Source organism: Pagrus pagrus (assembly GCF_965226575.1).
Source record: "Pagrus pagrus genome assembly, chromosome: 12".
NCBI lineage: Eukaryota > Metazoa > Chordata > Actinopteri > Spariformes > Sparidae > Pagrus > Pagrus pagrus.
Window position 1 is genome coordinate 23,439,489 of NC_140196.1, and position 24,277 is coordinate 23,463,765.

At 43.0% G+C, this 24,277-nt stretch overlaps 1 protein-coding gene across 2 annotated transcripts in view; it reads left to right on the forward strand.

Annotated features, from left to right (window-relative positions):
• Positions 1 to 24,277, forward strand: part of cdh24b (cadherin 24, type 2b) — a 172,938-nt gene that overhangs the window by 48,507 nt on the left and 100,154 nt on the right. For both annotated transcript variants that reach the window (XM_084368131.1, XM_084368132.1), the window contains exon 2: positions 8,014 to 9,838. In XM_084368131.1, the coding sequence (XP_084224257.1) occupies positions 8,303 to 9,838 (1,536 nt within the window). In that variant the 5' untranslated portion in view covers positions 8,014 to 8,302. The remainder of the gene's footprint in view (positions 1 to 8,013; positions 9,839 to 24,277) is intronic.

A 24,277-nucleotide genomic window follows, 5' to 3' on the forward strand; every position in this document is an offset into this window, starting at 1 on the left:
AAGTGTTTTTGTTGCCTAAACCTAACCGCAGACTGGACTCAGGACCCAAACCCCCAGACTGAGGTGTCAAGGTTCTGCGCGTTTAATGGCTGCCATCCCGGTATCATGAAATATTTAGTGTTTCAGTGTTCTAAAAACTTTACTGTTGAACATAAAGCAATCAGGGTTTCCTTTTATTGGCGTGATTTGGAAGGCAATTTAGTAAAGTGTAAAAAAAAATACTTCCAAGGAGACAAGGTTGACATTATCCAATCCTATCTTAAGTTACCCTGAGATATCAGGTATCAGGAGAGAACATGACGGATTGGTGCATCCTTGGGACAAATAGTAATAAACCGATGTCCAAGGTGAGAACCAGAAAAACAGTGCAGTGTTCTGTGATTTAGAATTTGGTTTCAGCGCAGCCTCGCCTCATCTAACTTTTATGAAGTCTCACTACCCTCCTGCTCTGCTGAGTTAAGAGTTGTTACTGCCCTCGACTCTTCATCCACCGACTCATCCAAATTTCGATTTTCTTTCCTCCAATTCTCTGCCTTTTCCACATAAAACGCAGCGTGACTTACATTGGAAAAGTATTAAAGCAGTAAGGCAATGGGTGTCCATGTTCTACAAGAACAGGCTAGTATTCCCATTCTCTGGATTACAGAGGGTGTCTTAGTGACGTGACTGTTTATCTTACAGTGTGTTGCACTCATTTACACAGCCATTAAATACTCCTAATTGACTGTTGAGACGTCGAGATGTTGGCTGAAATCTTTATTTGTGGGAAGTCTCATCAACAGTATAATGCTCTGTTCTCAGCTTTATTGCCAAAGTTGTTCGTAAAGAGACAATTTACAGTAAAATTAACTATTTTATAGCTTTCGTAATATATTATATTATTCATCATTGCGTACAGAGAATGGCATGATAGGAGTTTCTGTCTTTTTCACCAATAAAGAATCCACTTTGCTACTTTTGCATAATTCATAGTGTTAAAAGGCCTGGATGATGAGCAGATTTTAACAGTAAATCGCAGGCGTTCAGTGGGTCAGCGCTGTCGCTGTTGGTATATCCAGGCAGCCTTAGCCAGCACTTTACCTTACGACCAGACAAATCAGACTGAGAACTACTTGAACCTTTGCCAAGGCAGTAAAATATGGGCCACAAATGTTGTCCCTGTCGTGACCTACTGGCACGTCTCCTGGCATTGTGATTCTCTGGACTGTCTCCTGTCAAGATTTATTTGATCTTTATGGCACCTTTCACATTTTATATACTGTAGCCTAAGATAAAGCAGCAGCAGAGGAGCTTGCATTCGAAATACATACGGGAGCTGGAGGCAGTCATAATTAGTCATATGTATCCAAACATAGCCTGGTTCTAACATAAGTGTTAGAACTGAGTGTACATTTATACTGGTAAAACAGGTTACAATACACGGACTAGTTCTGAATGTAATTGTAAATCATTGGGGTGATGCTGGGTTAACGCATTTTAATATATCCGACTCTTGCTAAATTGCACATACTGACATTTTAATCAAATTTTAATGGTAAAATCCAATTAAATGACTCACTAGGTTTGAAACTAGCTAGTCATTAAGAACTTGCATGGATTTGTCAATAGTTGGTGCAGCCCAATCCTGTATTATATTCTAAAATGTGCTTTTAACAAGACTTTAAGGCTCACATCTCTCATGTTTACTGTTTTCAGTGCTCATGCTGTATTATGAAATGCACTGTTCTTGCTGGATGTTCTACGAGCCTCTGACTCTTGCCATTTAATGTAACCCCATTGATCTAGCTGAAAGCCAAGCAAATCCAAAGCCCCCTGTCGCTGCTCTGTTACACTGAGTCTTTTTAGTCTTAATCTCACCAATAGGCAAACAGCCACCCATAAGCGGACTGAATTTCACAGCTCTTACACCATGCAAAACTGTAAATTCATTCCACTGTAAAGCCACGGCTGTCACATTGTTTACCTGCTCTCGTTTCTCGCCTCGTCCTCTACAAACCTCTGGCCCCTGGGGAATCATCTTATGCCCATAGGCTGGCGCTATCTGCTTTCTCAAGGGAAGTTAGCACCTCCTGTCAGTAGATCAGTGAGGCTGAGATAAAGACAAGGCTGGGGACACAGGTGAGGAAGGTATTCATACATTAATGGACGAAAGCTCCCGCTGTTATTCACCTCCCCACTGACAGGTCTGCTTTTATCTCCCGGGGTTCAAGGCGAGGACGGAGCTGCTTTACGGCGCTTTGCACTTAAAACTACCCGGTCGTCTTCCAAGGAGGACCCGACTCCCTCCTGCTCCGCCCCTCTCTACACCTCTCCTTCTCTTCTCACACACATGCTGACACGCATAGACTGTATAAAAGCAGTCTCGGAACCCATCAGCTGTCGCCTGACAGCGATTTGGCCTTTGGAGGAATAGGACAATATTTCGGGGTTTCCACTGAGGCCAGCGGATATCCAGGATATGTATAACAGACCCCCGGGCCAAGACTTCCTTTTCCATGTGCTAGTCATGGTTTGCAGCCTGATTAGCAACTTGACAAGGGAATGGAGTTGGAATTGAGCTACAACTCTTACCTGCATGCAAACAAAGCCCGCTCAAACCTAATTTGTCAACACCACTAAGACTACAAATGGACTACAAACAGAAGTCATGAAGCTTTGAATACCAAAATCTTGTCCTTTGCATACAGATTCTGAAGTGCAGATATCTTGGTAGCTTGATCAGTAAAGATCAGCATAAAAGAAATCAATGTAGCCATTGGGTCTGAAAAGTGAAGCCAAGGTGGAAGTACTTTATACCTGCATTCTTTTTAATGGCCACCAGGGTGTGACTTCACTGGTTGTAAGAAGATTTGATTTATTTATTACTTCCATAAACAGTTTCCTAATGAGTTTATGGTCTCAGTTGCTAGTTTCAAGTCTTCTTCAACACAGCACGATGTTCATTTTATAAATTATGGTCCCATTTTGAGTAAAATGGATGATAAAGCAGGGTATGCTTTAGGGCACGGCTATCTTGTGATTTACAATTTGCTTCGATGGTGGCCGGTCAGGCGTCGCAATGCGTATCCCTGGCACTGTGTACTTAGACGTGAACTTGTTTTTGGTTGTTCATGTTTTTGTCTTAGTACTTTCGACCTTTTCACAATGTGCTTTCGGGTCATAAAGGTTGATTGTGACATTTTGGTTGGATAGAAATCTTTTGTTCAGTGTTTGGTTTCGTAAAAAAACACCCAAACAATACAAAAATAAACCCCTTTAAGGAGTCGGCTGTTTATTTTTTCGGAAACTAAATTTTGTTTAGGCCTGTTTTTTTGCTAGCAAAATTAGCATCCCAAATAATATCACAGTTAACGTGACCATTACCTGATGACTTAGCTCTATTCTCTTGTCCAAATATGGTTATCTGTGGCACCAAAAAAGACAAAATGACGAAGTCGGGAAGGCCTAACTCAAGGCTTCAGACAGTACCTTGTCCTTACAGTGGCTGGTCCACTTCTCTTATACAGTCTACGCTTACACACCTTCAACCATTCCACCAAACCTCCCTGCTTTTCTTCCATCTCCGTCTCTTTTTTGGAGCTCACCTTTGTTACTCCATGCATAATTCTTTTGGGGTGGCTGCTTTTTTCCTCTTCCCTCCCATTGTGAGAGAGCGCTCCCTTTCTTCTCTTTGACTTCACTGCGTCCAGAAAGGCAGTCCCCAGAGCTTTCTTTATATTTCTTACCAGCATAGTAAGAGGAGGATTTCTATGCTTGTTCGGGGGTTGTGTGGAGTATTCAGTTTTTTGTGTGTTCTCTTCATGAATTTCATGAACACACACTTTGAGAGGGTGGATGGATGTGGCTTTGTCAGTCCAGGCACTTTTTTTAATGTTGCATTTTATTTATGCGTAAGTAAATAATAAATCTTCTGTAGGATGTTTTGTCAACGGGACTTGAAGTCACATGGCATGTGTGTGTTTGTTCATTGTTGTGGAGAGGGTGTGTGGGCGTCCTGCTGCTGAGGCGACGCTCTTCTCTGTGCCTGCCTGTTCTACAGGGGGGTTATCGAGAGAAAAAAAGACAGACAGCAAGCAAGGAGGTGAATCGTAATTAAAACTTTCAGTCTCGTTAAGTTGGTGACAGCTTGTAATCGATGCACAGGATGTGCCTCCAATGCTAATGACCCATAAGATCATTGAAATTTGGGGTGGATCGGGACCAGTAAGAGGAAAATTATAAGATATTTGTGGCCCTATTAATCAGGTCACTGAGAAACTTGCTGCAGGTGTACAGAACTTATAAAGAACTACAGTATAGTTGGGATGACATGGTTTTGAACCAGAGAATATAGCTCGACTATACATTTTCTAAAACTCTAATTAGGAAGCGAGAGCTCCCTGGAGCTACAAACTGTATCACCCTATTATCTCTATTTACTATACTATAAACCATGATAGCGTATGTAAAGGCAACAGGTGAAATCCCCATTCTGATCCTCGCTGGTTCCACGAAAATGAAAACAACAACTTCCCTGTGTTACATTATATAAAGCCCTAATGAGGAAATATGAGCTCCCTTGTGCTTCAAACCAGAGGACCCAATTATCTTCACTTACTGCTGTACAGGCCGATGCACCGAGGGTAATGGCATAACAATAGCTCTCCCCAAAGGTGCCGAGCACAATGTGAAAGGCTGTGACACAGATCAATACATTACAGAAGTGCCTTAACTCTGTTCTGAGTGAAATCTCGGCCTTGAAAATTGTGTAAAAAGATAAAAGAATTGCAGAACAAAAGCAGTTTTATTCCTGCTTCGGTGCTTCAAAGTAAACCTCACATTGACAAAATGTCCCGCACGAGAATGTTATGAATTTGTGTTCAGCTAGCGCTCGTGCTATGTTGATATTCAGCACTGCATCCTGCCACCTGCCCCAGGCTTGTTAACAAGGTGCCTGTGGCAATGATTGCCTGGCCATCAAACTCCCAGCTGATAAGTTCCTCTGGGAGAGCGAGGAGCTCTGTCATTGAATTCACCCCGATCGCCTCCTCATGCTGTACATTCGAGATAACACGCAGCCAAAACCCAACCTCACATCCTCTATAATGGCCTTTGTGACGTTTATATATAAGTTATTCTGTAAAATCTGTCCTGCATCTTGCCACCGGTCTCATGCAATACATCCAGTTTGCTGCATTTTATGATTTGATGACTAGATTTATACACACAGTTATGGTGTTGTGGCCTGCCGTCAAGATGGTAGCCAGTGTGACACCTGTCATTTCCAATGCACCAAGGCCATGGAAGGGGATTGGCTGATTGATTGAAGCCTCAGAGTGCACGGAGGGTGAGGGACGCAGTGACAGGCCGGTGATTGACACAGATGAGAGAGAGGAAACGAGGATAGCGGAGAGCAGTGCAGAGGACAGGATTCTAAAACAATAGCGAGTTAAAGAGAGGGGATAGAGGGAGATTTAGGGAGATAGATAGGCCATGGAAGAGACAGGTGGTGAGTGGGAGAGGTGGGAAAAGAGAACGCGGAGGAGGGGGGAGGGCTGGATAATCTTTTTTTTTTCCTTCTTTACTGTTCATCAAAAAGGTTTGCTTAGAAAAAGGGAGGCTGAGGGAGAGGTAGCTGAGGACGTTGAGGAGAAGATGAGAGAGAGGAAAAGGGTGAAAAGTATTCCAGGAGGAAAATCCCAACTTCAGTCATGCCCCAGCGAATGTGCTGACAGGGTCTGTCTGCGCCACAGCCGAGCAAGTGTCATACACCCAGACAACCCACACCACGCTGCACAGGACAAGATGAAACTCGCACCACTTAACCCGGAACACACAAGTTTTACAAAATGTATGAACATTAAAAATAGAGTTTGCAAGTTTTGTCTACAGCAAGTGTCATTTAAACGGACACAAAGATTTTACTCAGTACAGCTTTCTGATTATGAAGAACACTATTCTATCCACAACAACACCTGTAGTATGTCTCCTGTGGCTTTAAAGTGATCTGTCTAGGTCTGACACAAGTATCCAGAACAGATAATGTTCTTAATGTATTTTAAGGAGTATCATCCAAGTAACATGAGGCGATACTCAAAAACAAAACAAAAAGAATACAGATTCTGTATATTTTAAACAGTTTAACACTCATTTTACACAATATCGATACACCAGTACCGGCTGTGCTTTCTCACTCTCCTCTCTGACAGCGACTTCTCACACCGCTGTAGTGTCAACATAGCCCCACCCCCTCCAGAAATAAATTAAAGCTGCTCTTTGTGTTATTTCCTTATTTAGATAAATGTTAAATAGCTCTGTATTCCAGCAGTAATCACTGTTACAGTACAGTGTAGAGTGTTTGGTCAGTCACCCATGTCTCTCCTCCCCCCACTCATGCAGTTAAAGAGAAAATACATTTTCTGGTATCCCGGCCCCCTTTCTCCAATCAGGACAAAGAACTCCACAAAGAGGCGGTCCTGTCTGCCAGCAGTGTCGGAACAGTGCAAGCTACCAATGCCAGCGCTCCCGGTGGCGGCCCATACAATAAAACAAACAAACAAAGGAGTTGTGCGTGATGTAGAGAGGAGGGAGGGGATTGTAACTGCAAAATGGACAGGAAGTCAGCTAAAATGCTTATGGCAGCTTTAACTCAGACGCCTAACTCACAGTACACAAGCCTTGTTATATTTGTCTTTTTACATTTGATGCTCTCAATGTTGTGCCGGATTTTCTCAGTAGTATGAGGCATGGTACTGAATATAGATATTTTTCAAAGTCTTGAATAAGAGTCAGAAATTTTAAGTTTATCACAAAACTGTAAATGGTTATTTTACTCTCGTGATTAAGAGATATTGATCTGAAGCTCAGTTCTGAGGCTGTTCTGTAAAAACTTTTCTGATAAATAAAAATATAGCAACTTGTGATCAACCCATATCAACTTCAGGTTAGCCACGCCCACCTATATATGTATATATATTATTTACATACGAGTATGTATACGGATACGGATCATTTAGTTGGTTGAGCAGATACAGATAATAGTGTACTCGCTCAGCTCTAGATCTGCCTTAAATCTAAGAAAATAACCTTGACGATGTCAATAAAAGACAATATTGAGCTTCTCTATGGGAGTGTAAGTGCCCAATGAATCTGGATATAACAGTTTCTCCTGCTTAAATCTGTTTCTTGTGAGTCTATCAACATATTGGAAGTGCAGTGCAATATTGTTTTGCTTCTGAATGACACATGCACATGCCTGTCTTTTCCTTCTCACATAGTAATAATAGCAACAATTTATGATAATGAAAAACTGGCAAATAGTCACATTATCGACTTGTCAGATGCGTGGGCTGATGTAACTGAATTACTAGTAATGTGTGCCGCCTCTTATCTTAAAACAAGCGCGCTGATTGATATCTGACATTTTGATTTGGCGTAGGATTTCCATTTGAGACTTGAGTGCATGAGAGACACGCTGCGAGCGTGTGTCAGGCGCACGAGAGCCGAGGAACCTTTTACATCGCTCAAGGCGCCGTGTACAACAAAGTGCATCTGCGGCTACGCCTTGCATCTGTATTGACATTCTAACTGGCTGATCAAAGCACAATATTAATTCAGCTAATTAATCACGCATCAAAGTGAAATGAAGCAAGTTTCCTATCGTAGCTGGTTCCTTTTTTTGCATTGTAGTCAGAAATCCTTGACAGCCGTTCCCATTACTGAAACGCTCAGAGCGTTTTTTAATAGGTGTTATCCTATCTTTTCCCACGTAGAATAGCATGATGATAACTTTGTCCCCGTCTATCTAATAGATGTGAGACAAAACACTTGGGTCATTATAAAGGTATAAATGGATATGTGTGCTGAGCCCTAAAAAGCCCTCTGTGCCTGTGAAAATGTGATTGCTGTTCTGTTAAAAGGTCTGTCCTTCCTGCCTGTCTGTTAGTTCTTCTACCTGTCTATGCCGCTCCACTTTTAATTAACGCAGTGCAATGATTAAAGTTTTAACTTAATTATCTTTATCTTTTCTCTCAGGGTGTTCTACCCTCCGTGGGAAACTGAATGAGACGCTTCGCAAGAGGAGTGAGAAAAAACCAGCGGAGAGAGGCTTGGTGAGATAGAGGGAGATATTAGGCAGCGTGAAAAAAGGGAGAAGGAGTGACTGACACCTGCCCTCCAGCTCTGTGTGAAGGGCACCGAATGCAAGCGTGAGAGGAGGGGCATGAAAAAAGGGAAAACAGAGGAGAGAATGAAGACAACCGGAAAACAAGGCCTGCCTCACAGCAAACATCGCTCAAATTAGGACATCTCGCCACAAGACAAGATGATTACAAGAAATCTGCTCCTATTGGTTTCCCTGTGCCTGTGGGAGGGGCTCACGGGAGGCGCCTCGGCCAGTAAAGTTGTCCGGAGGAGAGGAGTAGGCGGATCGCACATGTTGAAGCTAGGGGAGAGCAGAACTGCGGACCAATGGGATGCAAGCGTGGATGCGAATGCAATGCCCGTGGTGACACTTAGAAACCTGATTAGTCATGAGCAGGCGGGTGACACGGGATCTTTCACTTATTCTAAAATGTTGCAGAGTCATAGTGCTCCATTAGCAGCTAACAAGGAGAGACAGGCTTTCAAGCCCAAGCGGGAGGTTGATTCTGTTAATAAAAAAGAACTGACTGTGCACATGGTAGCCAATAGCAAGGAGTCAAACCAGGATGTGAGGAAAGTTCGGAACAACACCAAGAATGCAGAGACTTCTACCAAATCAGGAAGGTCAGAGAAAACATTAACAATCCACCATAAGCCAGATTTGCACACCAACAGGACCAGGTTTAAATCAGGCTCTAGATCCAGGAGCAGACCTGATTCAGGAGTCCATACTACAGGTGTGCCAGGAAAAGGATTCAGCATAGATTCAAACCGAAAACTCAACCTCACTGGGAGCTATGGGGTTCTGAAGCTGCTGTCGAAAGAGAACCTAGTCAGGATCGTCAATTCCCAAATGCAAAACGTTCCCAGCCTGAGCTTTCCGAGCAAGGGCAGCCGGAGTAGGAAGAGGGATTTGATTGACGTTAATCACGGACAGTTAGAGGCTCAGAAAGTGCAGCGACAAGATATAGCTGTCACTCAGTTTCACACTGGATTCGATAATCAGACTGCGTTACCTTATGTAAGCCCAGTCACCACCCCAGATCTTAATCGAGATCAGGGAGCCAACACTCGTAATAATCCGCTAAGTGATGTCAACCCAGCTTTAAGTAAAGGCCAGGGCAACCTGGGAATGCAGGGTTCAGATAGTAGCGATAACATGAGCAAACACCTCGTCCATTTACTGTCAACACCTCGCAGCGAGGTCAGTCTCAGCCCGGAGAAGGAAGTAATAATCAGCCAAACAGACCCACCATTTACATCGACAAAACACTTCCCAGTGTATGTTCCCCCCGAAACAAATGATTCTCCACTGCCTGGGCTGACAATGCAACCCCTGGGAGGGAGACCAGGGAACAGAGCAGCGGATTCCCTTAGAGACCCATTAACAGAGTCAGTTCACACTGCTCAAACAGAACTCAGCACAGCTCAGTACCCTGCAGATGAAGACAACAAACTTGTCAACAGCAGTCATGTCCTGAAGCTCCACCCGGCTCCGGAATGGAGCCACGACACAAAAGACGCTGCGATGCAAGCTGTCGATCCAGAAAATGGGAACAGCCTTGTGTTTGAAGAAGCGGAGTTAGAGGTGGAAGAGGATGTGCGTGACCGAATGGAAAGGAAGGGGCCGCGCTCTCGGAGCAGGAGGAGCTGGATCTGGAACCAGTTCTTTGTGATTGAAGAGTACGCCGGGCCTGAACCTGTGCTCATCGGAAGGGTAAGTGAAGAGAAAACTTCATTCATCATTTAGGAGGACTATGAACTGTTTAATGAATGTTTTATGAATATTTAAGACACTCTCTTACTTAAGACGTCACTTACATGGCTTATTTAACCTCAGCTCCTTTATTCAGGTACACATTTTACGTAGGAAGTGGTTAGCGTAATTTAACCCCAGTCATGCTCCAAGTTTTTTCGTGCATTGTTATAAACCTACAATTGGAATCGATTTACACTGCTCCAGTGTGTGGTGCCTTCGAGGTTGCCGTAAAACCTCCAATGAATCAATGGTGAATTGAGGCGCAACAAAAGCCCCAGATCCCGTTTGCCCAAGGGGCTAGTCATGATCACTACCAATCCGCACTCGCCAATGGGAATTGACATATCCAGGAGAATTAATAGCTTTACTTTTTCCTTCCACCATTGATCCTCACCCCAAGGCAGAAAGCAAGAGTAGTCCGAGTGTTCCCTCATTTCCCTGTAGGTCAGGCCTGTCAGCACTCCTCCCTCATGGTCAGAGGTCTGCAAGGTCCCGCTAATGCTATTTCATTCAGACTGATTTACACTTGGTTTGACAGGATTTATCACTCGTTCTCCCTCAGCACAACACACACAGGGCGGTAGTCCTATTGCTCTGCTCTGTAATTTATTAGAATCATTGCCTGGGCATGTCTAACCCCCAGTACCAGGCACACTCCCCCCCCTCCTTTGACAGAGTGAGCAGATGAGTGTGGAGGAGGTCACATGGACTGGACAGAAGGTGTCTCGGAGCCCCTGCACTGTAATGGCTGTGCTTGCGGTCCTCAGCATGCGCCAACTGTCTCAGTACCCAGCTGCGGTAGATGAGCTAATTTATAAGCCTGTGTGGCCAGTTTGCTGAGCAAATGAATAGTAATGATCCCTGTGTGACTGCTGCAGGCTGTTGGAAGCCACAGAGTTAGAAGTTGGTGTGTGTATGTATGAGCGCTCGAAGTTTAGCTGATGCTTAAGAGCTTCGGCTCTGTAGGAGGTGTACTCAATATACAAAAAGGCTCGGATTGCTCCGCAGTTTTAGATTTTAATATCCAGGTGCACACAGATGGGCAGGCCCCTGCAGCCTTTATGCGGCGCCTTCCTAAATGCACCGATGATTAGCCAACATTTAATTTGGCTGTTTTTGCATTTGCACCATGACTGATGAGGGTCTGAACCAAACGCTATGAAGCACCGTTAGTGGCCACGCAGAAGATGTAAGAGCTAACAGTCCAGCTTACAGATGGCACTGTGTGTAAAGCCATTAGTGCCAATCTGCTGTGTCAAGCAGGTATTTATGCCAGCACATTGTATGGCACTCAAGGAGGGAACAACGCCAGGACACACACATGCCCATATGATAGTGCTGACACTTGGAATTTGCCCAGAACACCATTGTGACTGTGTGTTTGTGCGTGTGTGTGTGCCGGGCTAGAGATGCGTATGATTAGTCCCCCTACTGTATTAGACAGTGACGGCACACATGAATAATGCTCTTATAGATCTTAATACGCTTATGAATTTTTAATCTCCTGCTCTGCTCCAGTGTAGGCCGGCACTATAGGTAGAGAGATCAATGCGGACACACTGCCCTGTTTTTCTCCCTTGTGCTTTAATGGAGAGAGCTGTGATGGAGAGTGTGAAGAAATTGACTGTACAGGCCAGAACAGCTCCAACTGCCAGATCCAACACCAAACTCAGGCTCAATCAGCTGCGAAGACTGTTGGCTGTGACTCACAACACGTGTCTCTCCTTCAGTCGGCTACATCGTGTCCACGCACACGCCCAGACACACAAACAATGTACATCTGAAGGTGTGATTCTGTATTTAATTGCGGGCTCTCTTTAAAATCCGCTCTCCAACACTGATTCATGCTGTTTTTCTGTGTGATCTCGGACGGTTCGGTCTGGATAAATCTCTGCTAAAGCTGGAAACAAGAGCCAGGACTCTAATCTGTGATGTCAATGGGAAACAAAGGCTCTGCAGCTAAACTGATAATGAATTTGGGGCCAAATTTGTGGACACGTTGACAGCACCCAGTGTAGTGTTGCATGGATATTTATAAGCACTTTCTCTCTGATTTCTGAATTGTTAGAAAGCACTATAAAAACAGCTCATATGGTATGAAATCTAAAAAAGGAAGCCAGTGAATCACTACCTGTCCATTCGCTGTTGGTGGGGGGGCCCTTGAAATGTCTTAATATCGTCAAAGAACGGACTTTTTGTTTATCTTGGTGTCTGGTTTTGGGAGAGATGTTCAGGTTCACGGGAGTTGCCGAAAAGGGCACGAAACATTCTGAATAGTGAATTGTCTGACTCAGTTTTCTTCACTTGATCAACACTCTCTCTGTCTCTCTCTCCTGCACACACACACACACACACACACACACACACACACACACACACACACACACGCATACAAACACATACATGCACATATTCACAGACACGCGCGCACACACAGGCTCGCAGACGATGCTGTGTTACTATATTTTCTCACGCTGGAGTGTCTCTGCCCCATGATAATTGTGAATTTAATTGATGCTGTCACATGGTCTGTAATGGGGTTTCAAGTGATTGCAGAGGCAGTGTGAAAGAAACACAGATTTTTCTTGAGGAGAAAAGGCGCCTCAGCAGAGCTGGGATTAAGAAAAAAACACCACTTTCTGATTAGCTTTTCTTCCATCCTCACTCTCCTCTTGAAATGCAAACTCCCTAACACCTCATGTGGGGAGGAAACGTGACATATATATAGTTTCTACTTCTGTTCATCGTCTCCATGTTGCCGCCGTTTTACCTTTACAACAACCGAAGTATACGAGCTACCTGGCAAGTCGACGAGCAGGCGTATGTTATTCACCAGTGCAACAGGAAATGGACCTAGGCTATCATCATCATTAGCATATCATTAACATCAGCGTGAACATACATAATTCATAGTTAGTATAATACGCCTGTATTATACAATTAACATTATAGTCTTTGTTACACATGACTCCCACATTACAGCAAAGCATTAATGTAAAACATGCACACATCAATGTGAATCAGTAATTAAATACTTTCAGATTGTGACACGCCAAATACCAACCAAGTCCCTGAGCGGGGTGCACTGAGCTTTCTTATTATGTTGAATCATTCATTAACAGTCACCGTGCTGCAAAATGAAGTTAAAAGATTCCTCCAGCCTGAGGGTGTCTAAAGATATATAAATATCACGGTTATTGACCGCTCAGATATTGATAACTCCTGAGCCTCTGTGTGACGCCTCTGGGTGCAACGTGCGCGCACATGATATTGCGAAAGCACTAGCGGGAAGTCGGCAGCGTGATGCAAGAACAAGAAGGAGGCCTTCACAGGAAGTTAAGTGCTTCTGTGAGACTGTGTACGTGTGGAGGCACATTATGTTTTTCTCTGATGCTCACTCGAGCAAAGCCCTTTCATCATTAGCTACAAGCCGGAGGTAGAAAGTAACTAAGTACATTTACTCAAGTGAATTCTGAGACGAAGTGCTTTTACCGAACGATTTCTATTTTGTGCCATTTCATACATCACTGCTTTTCAGAGGGGAGCATTGCACCCTTTATTTCTTAGCTGTAGTTACTAGTTTTGCAACATTGAAATGCTGCCTACAAGTACAAGATACATCTGTAATAATAAACTAATAATACTACATACACGAATCAGCAACAACATTAAAAGGACTCTGACAACAGCATTTCCTGTTGGCAGTGGTGCCCCCTGACGGAGAGTGCTCCTTGCCTCACTGGAAAATCTGTTAAAAAACAGGAAGTTAGAAAAAGCTAAAGGCATTGACCTGGCCAAATGCAATCGAGAATCAGTGGGACGTGGACTTGGATCTGCTGCCAACACCCTAGTGCCCAACAGCACAGGACACCCCAGGTCCCGTGTCCATGCTTCATCAGGACATTTTCAGGCATAGGGACTCTAACCAAATATGTAATATGAACTTTAACTTTAAGCTTTAAAGGAACAATATGTAAGAATTTTGGTTTAAACATTTAAAATTGAGCTAAACTCATCAACAATTTGTAGAAATAACCGTTTTGACATCATATCAAGACATATTGTGTTGCAGAGATGTCTACTGAAGTTTGCATGCCAACGAGCTATCTTCTGCCCTTCCTGACACTTTGTTGTTGTACCTCAAGAGGCGATAGTGAGTTACTGCAGCATCTAGCCTGCCCTCAGTCCAACATGAGTGCCCCGACGCCAAGAAACCACATTCAGCAGAGTGACAGAAGTGACAGAAATAAACGCAAAACAAGAGTTAGCCTAACATTGGCGTTTACGCTGCCGGAGACAGCTGTTAGTGGGTAGACTTACATATAGCACCTTTAAAGTCATAATTTCACATTCGAACCCAATTCTTTATGCTAATTTTTATTTCTTTCTTTTGCTTTACTTACTAGATATATTTACAATCATTAGTTACATAAAGTCGTTTGCATTGTCAGTGGCGGAGTCTGCCGTTCTTGTGCTGGATTCAAATGGCCCATTTTGTGCCCATATGCATTTGTTATGTAACCCTGAGACCAAAAGAGCAGAACAGCAGGCCTCAGGTATTCTGAAGAGAAAACATAATTGCGTTGGTACAAGTGATTCATGCAGTTCAAACCAGCAATTTATAAAGATCACAAGCAGCAGGAGTTGCTCGTCTTCTTTTCTATATCTGCAGCTGCTCAAAACATTACTATTTACACGTTGAAGATAGTACTTTCGTACTTTTACTTAATGTTTAAAAGAAATGTCACTCTGATATTGCTACTTTTACTTAAGTAAAATGTGAATACTTGTCCCACCTCTGCAGAATGGAGATGCCTTTAATTTCCTCCCCTGACCTGAATCGAGGCTGACACAAACCCACTTTCTGGGAAACACACACAAACTTCCGAATACATAATCGTGACAAAAATCCAAAGTGTGTGTTAACACACAAATACATCACATACACACACAGAGGTACTGCTTCAAAGTCATAAATAACACTACTCAGATAAAAGGGTCCTTTATGAAACTGAAGGAAGGAGGGAGGCATGGAGTCACACTGATATAAAATATGAAAACAAGAAGAGTGTGTGATGGTGCCAATAGGAGGCTCGACACTAACTGTAAACACACACCTCCTGACAAGGAACCCATCAATAATGATGAAAAAAAAAATGTCTTCTAGCAAACAGCTTTGTGTTTTAGCCTGATTCCACTCTGACTCTCCCAGTAGAAATCATTTAGCCTCCGGGTCCGAGCACAGCAGGGGTGAGACAGCAATTAGGGAGTGACTGTTCGAGGGAGGGAGGAGAAATGGAGATAACAAGACAGAGGAGAGCGGGATTACCATGTAGGACGAAGAAGGGATGATGCAGAAGAGAGGGGGTAAACCCAGAGAGAGAACAGAGAGAGGTCAGGGAAGAAAGGGGATGTACGGTACAGAGAGGGCTGGGTTGATGGCATGCCGATATACACAATGAAGGGGTAGTGAGAACAAAAAAGTGAGAGGTGGAAAGCGAGGAAAGGTTAATGGCTTACAACTGGCAGAGGGGAAGAACGTGTGAGGCGGTTTAAGGGGAGAGAAAGGAGGGGAAAGAGTGAGAGATCACACACGTTTCTAAAGCTGACCTCACAGCCCGTCGAGGCCTGAAGCGCGCCGGAGAAAGACAGACCGGAGAGAGAAAGAGAGGGTTATGAAAAGAGGCAGCCGGGAATCCAGGGCATCAGCGCAGGGACGGGCAGGGTTTACACAGAGGAAGACACACGAGGGGAGGCGAGAGAATAGAGGGAGCAGTTAAATACCACTTTTATTGCAAGCCCCTGTGGAAGCCACATTCAAATGTGTGTGAGTGGGTGCAGGATCACATAGAGAAAATAATAGACGGGATGACTGAGGGAACAAGGCCACGAGGAGAAAAGAAGAGGAAGAAAAGAGGAGAAACTGTAGAGTCTATTAAAGACTGAATTCAAAGGAAACACAGCTTGCCTTTCTCTCCTTTACTTCCAATCTCCCTTCTCTCTTTATAGCCCGTGTTTCATCTCAGGATAATGTCGAACAAATCAGCAAAGCGAGCATCTGAATTTAAAGCGTCATTCGCCCGGATGTGAGGATGGAAGTGTTTTATCTCTGAGAGTATATGAACCGCTTGGAATACATCTGCGCCATTTTCAACTTAATATGAAAATGCATTTGTAGATAACCCCGGAAAAGTGGGTTAGTATGTGTGTAACCTTAACAACCTCAGGTAATGTAATAACGCAATGTAAAGCACAAATTAGCGAGTTGGAGCTGGTTTATCGCTCGAGGGCAGCCCTTCAAGGTTAGCAGTGTCAGTGTCAGTGTGTGTTTAGCCATAATGTGACATAGGGAATATGTGAAGTGAAGAGGCTGCGCCGGAGTTGAATTTATGCACAACCCGGTGTGAGCCCTGTGACCGTGACCTTGAGCTAATATTTATGTGTGGCCTGGACCGCGCACTCCACTTCTCCCCGTGGCCCTGAAGGAGCCCGTGAGTCAGGGGGCGGAGGGCACGGCGAGAGAGGAGGAAGAGGAGTCACATGACAGAAAAGATTGCAGTGACTGAGGGTAATGAAGGCAAAAGCTGAAAGGTGACACAACTCACCCTCGGGCAGAATCTGGTCAGTTAATCATCGCTGCATTTCATCTGATTCCAACTTTGCCTACCAGTTACCAGTGGATGAGTCTTTTTTTATAAATACAATATTTATATCATTATATAAATCTGCTATAGCTGAATTAAATGAGCGGTGACTGCTTTTTATGTTTTAGTGTTTAACCAACTTTGGCATCAGTATTACCTCAAAACATCAACGCATGGTCAGCATCAAAGTAATAAATCATCTGCTGTTATCAAAGTGGAGTATTCCCATGTGAACATAAATGCAGTGGTAAATTAGGGTGTTGGGTAAGCTTCTGAGCTTCTGAGCTTTGGAGATTTACTCTTCTTGGACTAAATTCCAGCGCTAAAGGCAGCAAAGTTGGTAATCAAAATATGGTATAATAACTAGTCCCTGAAGATGAGTTTTTACTTTAAACATGGCTATGCTCCTGTGGTTACATAACATGCTGCAAATTAGCTGTTAGCTTTTGTTAAAGGGGACATATTATGCTCATGTTCAGGTAAATGATTTTATTCTAGGTTACTACCAGAATAGTTTTACATGCTTTAGTACTGTCCAGTGCTGCAGCATTGTATACACCCTCCGTCTGTCAAGGTTTAGCTCCTGTCTCTTTAAGAATACCTAGTTTGTTCTGATTGGTCAACTCACACAGCCCTGAGCCAGCACCGTTCACCGTGTGTCTCTTGTCTGTCATGTTTTCAGCTTTCAGTTACCTTCACTTCTACCGTGAACAGGAGGCATAAATTATGCAAATGTGTGACATGGTGACGTCACGGAATTAAAGGCGGGACTACTGACATAGCATTTCAGACACTTCAGGAGCAGTGTTTTCTGTGGGAGAGCGGAGCTCCCGTTGGTACGGACTTTGGGCTTTTTAACTTTCAAGACTTTTCACATGGGTAAGAACTTAAATAACACACTGAAGGGAAGGGAACAAACAAAAAGGCAGAATAAGTCTCCTTTAAAATCCAGTCAAATGAACTGGAAGAGATTTTTCTTTTGTCACATAATAAATTTGACTCTCAGTCCTTGAGTTCTCAGTCTCTCTTATCAAGTACTACATAGTGTTAAGAAAACTACAGGATGATACAGATACAGATACAGACAATATAGCTAAACAAACATAGCAAGCTACTGAAAAATAGTCAAATTTCAGTCTTGTTGTATTAGTTAAATTGAACCAGCTCGTGTCAACCAAGTCAACAGTCATGCTAACATTGAGGCTCATTGTAAAGAAAACCAAATGGTAGAGCAGATAAAAAAGATTAGGTCCACAGCTTGTTTCTAACAAAGTTAAAGTAAAAATGGTCAACTGTAATTAAAAAGTGGTTGTCAAGCTATCATGCTCATGTCTAGCAGGCATATTTACCATGTTTACCATTTTAGTGTAGCCTGTTACTATGCTAATGTTAGCTAATTGTGTGTTCCTCAAAACTTTTAATATCACGTACCATCTTGCAACATGCGAGAATGTGACTAGAAAGCAGGCTGAAACAAAGATATTAGTGGAAATTACTTTTATTTAAATTGTAATAAGATTACACAAAAGCCTGCAGTATTTTGATAGTATTATATATTTTTAAATGTACTTGTTTTATTTTGTACAGGGAGCTCATGTAGCCTACCACCGGTGGTACTGTAGAGCTGATTGAAGCAAGATTTAGACTCTAGATCACGAATAGTTTATTTCTTGTAAATGGGCAACCTTATTTCAGCTCCTGTGGTCGTTACTATTTTCAAACCTGTGTTATTTGAATTGTACTTGTCATGGCGAATGTGTAGTGGCACATTTACACATCTAACAGACACAGAGTGACATTATCATTCATTTGAAACCAGTGTTTCTGGCCATCTGGCAGATGTAAATCCCATATTCACTCTCTTCTGTGTCTTGCTTTTGGTCTCCTGTGCACAATATCTGGCTCCTCAGCAGCTAAATGCACCACTATGTTCACCAGCTAGTCTGTCTACTGTTTGGTACTAGGCAGGTAGCATATCGTGAGTTTATGAGAGCTCTTTTGTTGAAATCAGTCCCCTGCTGAGTCTGAGAGCAAGGTTGATGAAAGCAATGAGGGTGAACCAAACAGTAAAGCTGCGGGCTTGAAAACCAAAATAACGAGCAGAAATACTGCGTAAGACAGAGGCATTTCATCCATTGTTAATATGAAAATATGGATTAGAGCAGCTTTAAATTTCTCCAGCATTGTAATAAAAACATCAATATTTTAATACATTTCGTTGAACATTTACTCATTGTGGAACGTGGGCAGTTCTTTGTGTGAGTAGTAGAGGCCATGGGAGAGAGGCTCAGAGAGGACGGGGAAATAACCCTGTGAGGGCAGGTCATAAGGAGAGAGCAGGGTCAGGGTGAGACGAGCAGGAGGCCAGGGGAGGGCAGAGCGAATGGGTGATAGGTGGCACCTAATCGGAAGGAGGTGAAGGAGGTGAGGAAGTAGGAGAAGGGAAGATGGGAGAGGAGGAATCTTCTCTTCAGCTTGCTGTCAGATGCACAAACACAGGTTAATATTTTAATGCATCCCGAGAAGCATGCCAGCACAAACACACACATGCTGAGATGAATCAGCTACAACTAGTATGTTTATACTATACGCTCCATACATATTATTATGTCATTAATTTTAAAGTGGGATAATATGCAAGGACTTGCATGCATTTTGCAACTGTACAACACTGTATGTTATATCTATTTTTAAACAACATGTTACAGAAATGCATTACAGTTCATTGATGATTTCGTGGGAATCAATGTTGGGTTTCTGCAAACGACAGATATGTTGGATCTTTACGTTTCTTTATGTTCAATTTTCTATATAATGTTGTGACAACACTGTGCTTATGCACTAGTTAGTTTTACACACAATAACCACTTGGTAAGGGTTAGGAGAACAGTATGTTTTGGCTTCCCCGGTTCTGTTGCCAAAAGCACGACTGGAAATTGCCTTTTTGTGAAACACAGAGTCACATTATATTAACTGTGTGTCAACCACACGCAATATTATTGACTCTGAATCTTGCCAGTACGTTAGCTAATAGCCGAGCCAAAGGGTTCTGTGAGCTGATTGGACCGTTTATCTGCCGTTGTCAAGGTGTATCAAGGTGTCAAGGGACTCGAACGCGGGGCCGCTGCAGCGAGGACAATGCCTCTGTACATGGGACGCCCGCTCTACCAACTGAGCTAAACGGCGCCCCATGAATCATACTAAATTAGCCTATATGTGGTTTGCAGAAATGCAAAATATCATTATTTCATTCTGGCGACTGGGCTGTTATTTATATGTATGTGACTGTTGGTGTACTATTGTACAAAAGATCAGTTGTTGCCTCTTTACTCAGAAACTCAATACTAATACCAAAGTAATGAAAAAGATAATAAACAGTGCTTTCCCTTCCGTCATTTCACATTGTTCTATTTCCTTCATGCACACATGAACACACAGACTTTTGGTGCCCAGTGGTTGAAGCCATTCCTCTTGGCAGTGGCATGCCGTGGCATATATGTGGGCGATTTGCCCTTTAAATGTACAGCAGTGAGTTAAGCCTTCAGTGGCCTTTTCCGAGCTTGTCTCCCTGGGCTAAAAATATGATGTGAAGTGTACCCCACCAGAGTGGAGCACTGGAGCAATAAAACACAAACAATCACCCGACGAGCCGCCACACACACGTACACACACACTCCCTTTCATACATCAGCTGATTATGATAATCAAAAGTGGGATTTGCATACTCTGAGGCTAAAAGCACAGTTTTGTCCTGAATAATGTATTGCGGAGGAAGGGAACAGTGGTGAGATGTATTGAACAGCTTATGGTGCTAAAGGAAAAGTCTAATAATGATGAATAATGAATGTTCTGTTAGGAAGTGCGTGAGTGGGAGGAAGCGTGTGTGAGTGTGACTGAGGGAGATTTCGCGGTGTGTGTGTGTGTGTGTGTGTGTGTGTGTCTGTGTGGGGCGTGTGCTGAACTGGAGGCCACCCAGTGTGCCCTCCAGAGACAGGCTGAATTAGATCAAATGAGAACAGGGCAGCATGTCCACACCGCAACTGAATTAAAGAGGCAATCGACGCCAACCGAACTTCAATCCTGAATCAATAGTGGATCAATGCTAAACAATTAACTTCTGCTCCCCGTGACGTCTTTAAACCGTGTCTCACTGTAAGACAAACACACGGGGAGCGAGAGGAGACCGTTTTCAATACCGTCTGACATTTTACTACGAGCGCAGAACAAAAGAGAATTTCCCCCACCACACACGCTCCGAGAAAGGGTTTGATTGAAAGTTCAGACGGAATTTAAAACTTGTCACAGTACAAAGGTCTGTCCTTTGAAGTCACAAGTGCTCCTCAGAGTCTGGCTGCTTTCTGCTTCTGTTTCTGTGGGGGGTTTATGTTCGAGTGCCTCTGCATAATTGGAAGGTGTTTTGGTTACGTGTGTCTGCACTGATTGGAGAGGAGAGCCGAGAAGTTGAAACGAGCGCATGCAAATGCATACGGATGCACGTGTGTGTCACAGCTGTGAGGAGCACAATTTGCATTCTTTACATGGTTGTGGTTATGTTTTATGTCGTTATAATGGTTTGTTTTAGCCTATAGGGAGTACTTTCACAGCATGACAATTATTAGAATTGTGGTGAAAGTTTTTCTTTAGTTAGAGGATAAATATAACTTGGGTCTTCTATAGTATTACATGCACTCATTATACTCAGTAAGCTAGTAGCTACAAATCTGAGGACAAGAAACAAGCTGCCAGATGATCAGGCCAGATGTAAATAACACATGAGTAAAGAAATGATGTAATCCACCTTATATGGAGGAAAAATTGTGAATGCATGCAGATATAATGTTATTAAATCTCTTGTTGCGCTGAAAAACTGTGCGCAATACAGCAAGTACAGCAGGGTAAAGTTGAACCAGATGCTCCGTCTGTAAATTGTAATGGTTGTGACTGTTTGCCTTGTTTCCTCTTTTAAATAATTCTGACTAATGATTGTCAGTGTGTCGTTTGCTGTCTGACGTTTCCAGATCCCAGTAATTATATTGGTGATTACAGTGTTATTAGAGACAGAAATTACGGCTATGACTTTGACAATAACACCCAAAATTATGATTTTATTTCCTTTGATGAAATCAGTGACTTATTAGGGACCGTATGCAAATGATTAGTTTCCATTTGAGCCCTCTTGAGTATCCAACAATGCCTGGCTATGCAGCAGTCAGATATTTGATCTGATACGTATCAGGCTACAGCGTCAGACCTCATTTAGTATCATCTACAGGTATCTTCACGTTTATGATTTCGAAAGTGGGGGTGGGGCTGTGATATTGTGGTGATGGAGCCCCCTGCAGCCACAGACCTGCCGCCTCTGCCTGGTTTGCTTATTCAGTGACTGTTTCTGGTGAACTTAATATAAATGTACAACATGTATTTATTTCAAATGTATTCAACTTTAAGTCTTTTGACCTGAAAATGATGAGTGGGATAAATGAACTGCACAGTTCAACCAACTCATTAAAATAAGTTTCTAAAGAAACATGATCAGAATATCAGCAGACTTTCAGCAGGCATTGTTTGAAAAGTGAAACTCCCGAGACACTTTTTCTTAAGAAAAAGTATTTGATGTGTGTCTTAAAGATAAGTCAAGGTTGTTTGTTTTTACATGAATAAAAAAAAGCTGCAAACCACGAGATGGTTAGTATTGAATTCGGAATCGTCCTCTTACGCTTTCACACTTTGATAGAATCGGCTCTTTGTGTTGTCTTTGTACCTGTGCTGGAATAAAACAGCTCCAATAGGAGCAGCTGCAGCTGCTTTAATGTTAAAACAAGAGCTGACTCTTCAGACATAAATCAGACATTTATGTTATGTTTGTCAGCATGATGAAAGAGTTGTTGGATCAACTTAATATCTTAAGGTTATTGAACGTGTTTTCTTAAGTTTACTAATTCAACAATTGCCTGAATGAAAAAAAGGAGACTTCAAAGAAGACTTTGAACTCCCGGGATGGGGCAGGGCTAGCTGGTTATCATGCTAACTTCAGTCTATATCTTGACACATTATATTAACATCACAACATCAAAACCGTTATTTCTTCATATTCTGGTAGTCATTTTAGTTTTTAATATTTCAACTAAAATTCTCATATACTGCAACTGTAAGGCAGCAGTTGAACTTACATCTTAAGGTTGAAACAGCCCAAAAAATTTACATTGTAGTAGCTTGGTTTAAAAATAACTTCTAGTATTCAATATTGTAGCAAAGGCTAATTTGGTAGCCCTTTTTGTCATAAGTGTGTTATTTCCAGTACATTTCCTGGAAATAGCCGCATAGAATATATGAAGGAAACGTACACATCCAGTTAGATATATCTAATAGTAAGTCATGAATGCACATTCCCTTCTTCTTCCAAATTAGTACAAAATGGCATAGGTCTTTTCAGGAAATCTCCATTATTTGACCTGTAAAATAAAGTGCCTCTGTATTTCACTTCTAATATGCCATTATGTGTATACTGTATGTGAAACTTATTTTGTTTCATTATCACATTGAAGGTAAAATGGAGGTGAAGATGAGACATCAAGACATGTTTTTTTTTTTTTTTGGAGAAAGAAAAGAATATATGAATAATGCTGAAGAGGTTGAAACAAGTTCAGCGTCTCTCCCAAAACCAATCATTTTCACACAGTCCCTCACCAGTTAAACACAAAGTTGTACTGATGCAGTACATCCCACCCTTGGATTTGAGAGACATCACACTGGCCTACAGTACCTGTGTCCACGCAGAGCTTTGTCTATGTGTGTGTAGATGTAGGTGTGTGTTCTATCTCGCTCTCCTGAGGCCCAGATGGGGATCCGCTGCTCTCCAGATGGGAGAGAGCGAAGTCATCTGATGATGGCAGAGCTGATCACAGTCAGCCCAGAGTGTTGTGGACTTTAATTATTAGTCGCTGTGTAGATGTTGGCCTCAGCTTTGTGCTGTGCTCTATTAACCGCCCCACACACTTCCTGGCCCGCTCTCAACTGTTTCTTCTCTCTCCAGGTCAGGCGCCACTGGCACACACAAAGTACACACAAAGTACACGAGCAGACACACACACACACACACACACACACACACACACACACATTCTTAGTCACGCATTGGCTCCTCGTCCACTCTGCAGCGACTGTGCCAAGTGGAGGTTCAGCCAGGGCAGAAGGAGACTCGGTGTCATTACACCAGTTTCTTTAAAGTTACTGTGACCAACACACACACACACACACACACACACACACATACACACACCTGGACTGATGATAAAATGCTCACGTATAGTATCGGACACATATTCACGCACACACACAAACACGTAGACATACCCTCAAGCAAAACGAATGCTATCTCAGCGGTAGGTATGCTGGCCACAAGGCGCAGTTTCATTTCAAACCAGCTCTCTGAACTCATACGGGCCCTGTCCCAAATTAATTTTGCTGCCGTTTTCCCCTGATCGGCCTGTTTCTTCAGACATCTCTCTGAATTGGTGGGCCTGCTCCAAATCGATTGGCTGACCCCATCCCCTCTGCCCTGCTTGGCCCTCCCTTGCTGATATGAAAGAGCTGGCTCAGTCCCAGCCCCGGGCGATACCTCCACCCAGCCTCGTTGAGAAACTTGACTGGCCAGCGGGGCTTCGCGGTCATCCTGCAGGCCCTCGCTTCTTTTGAAGTCGCCACACAGAAGATGAATAACTTTCCCCTCCTCCATGGGCTCACAGAGGAGATT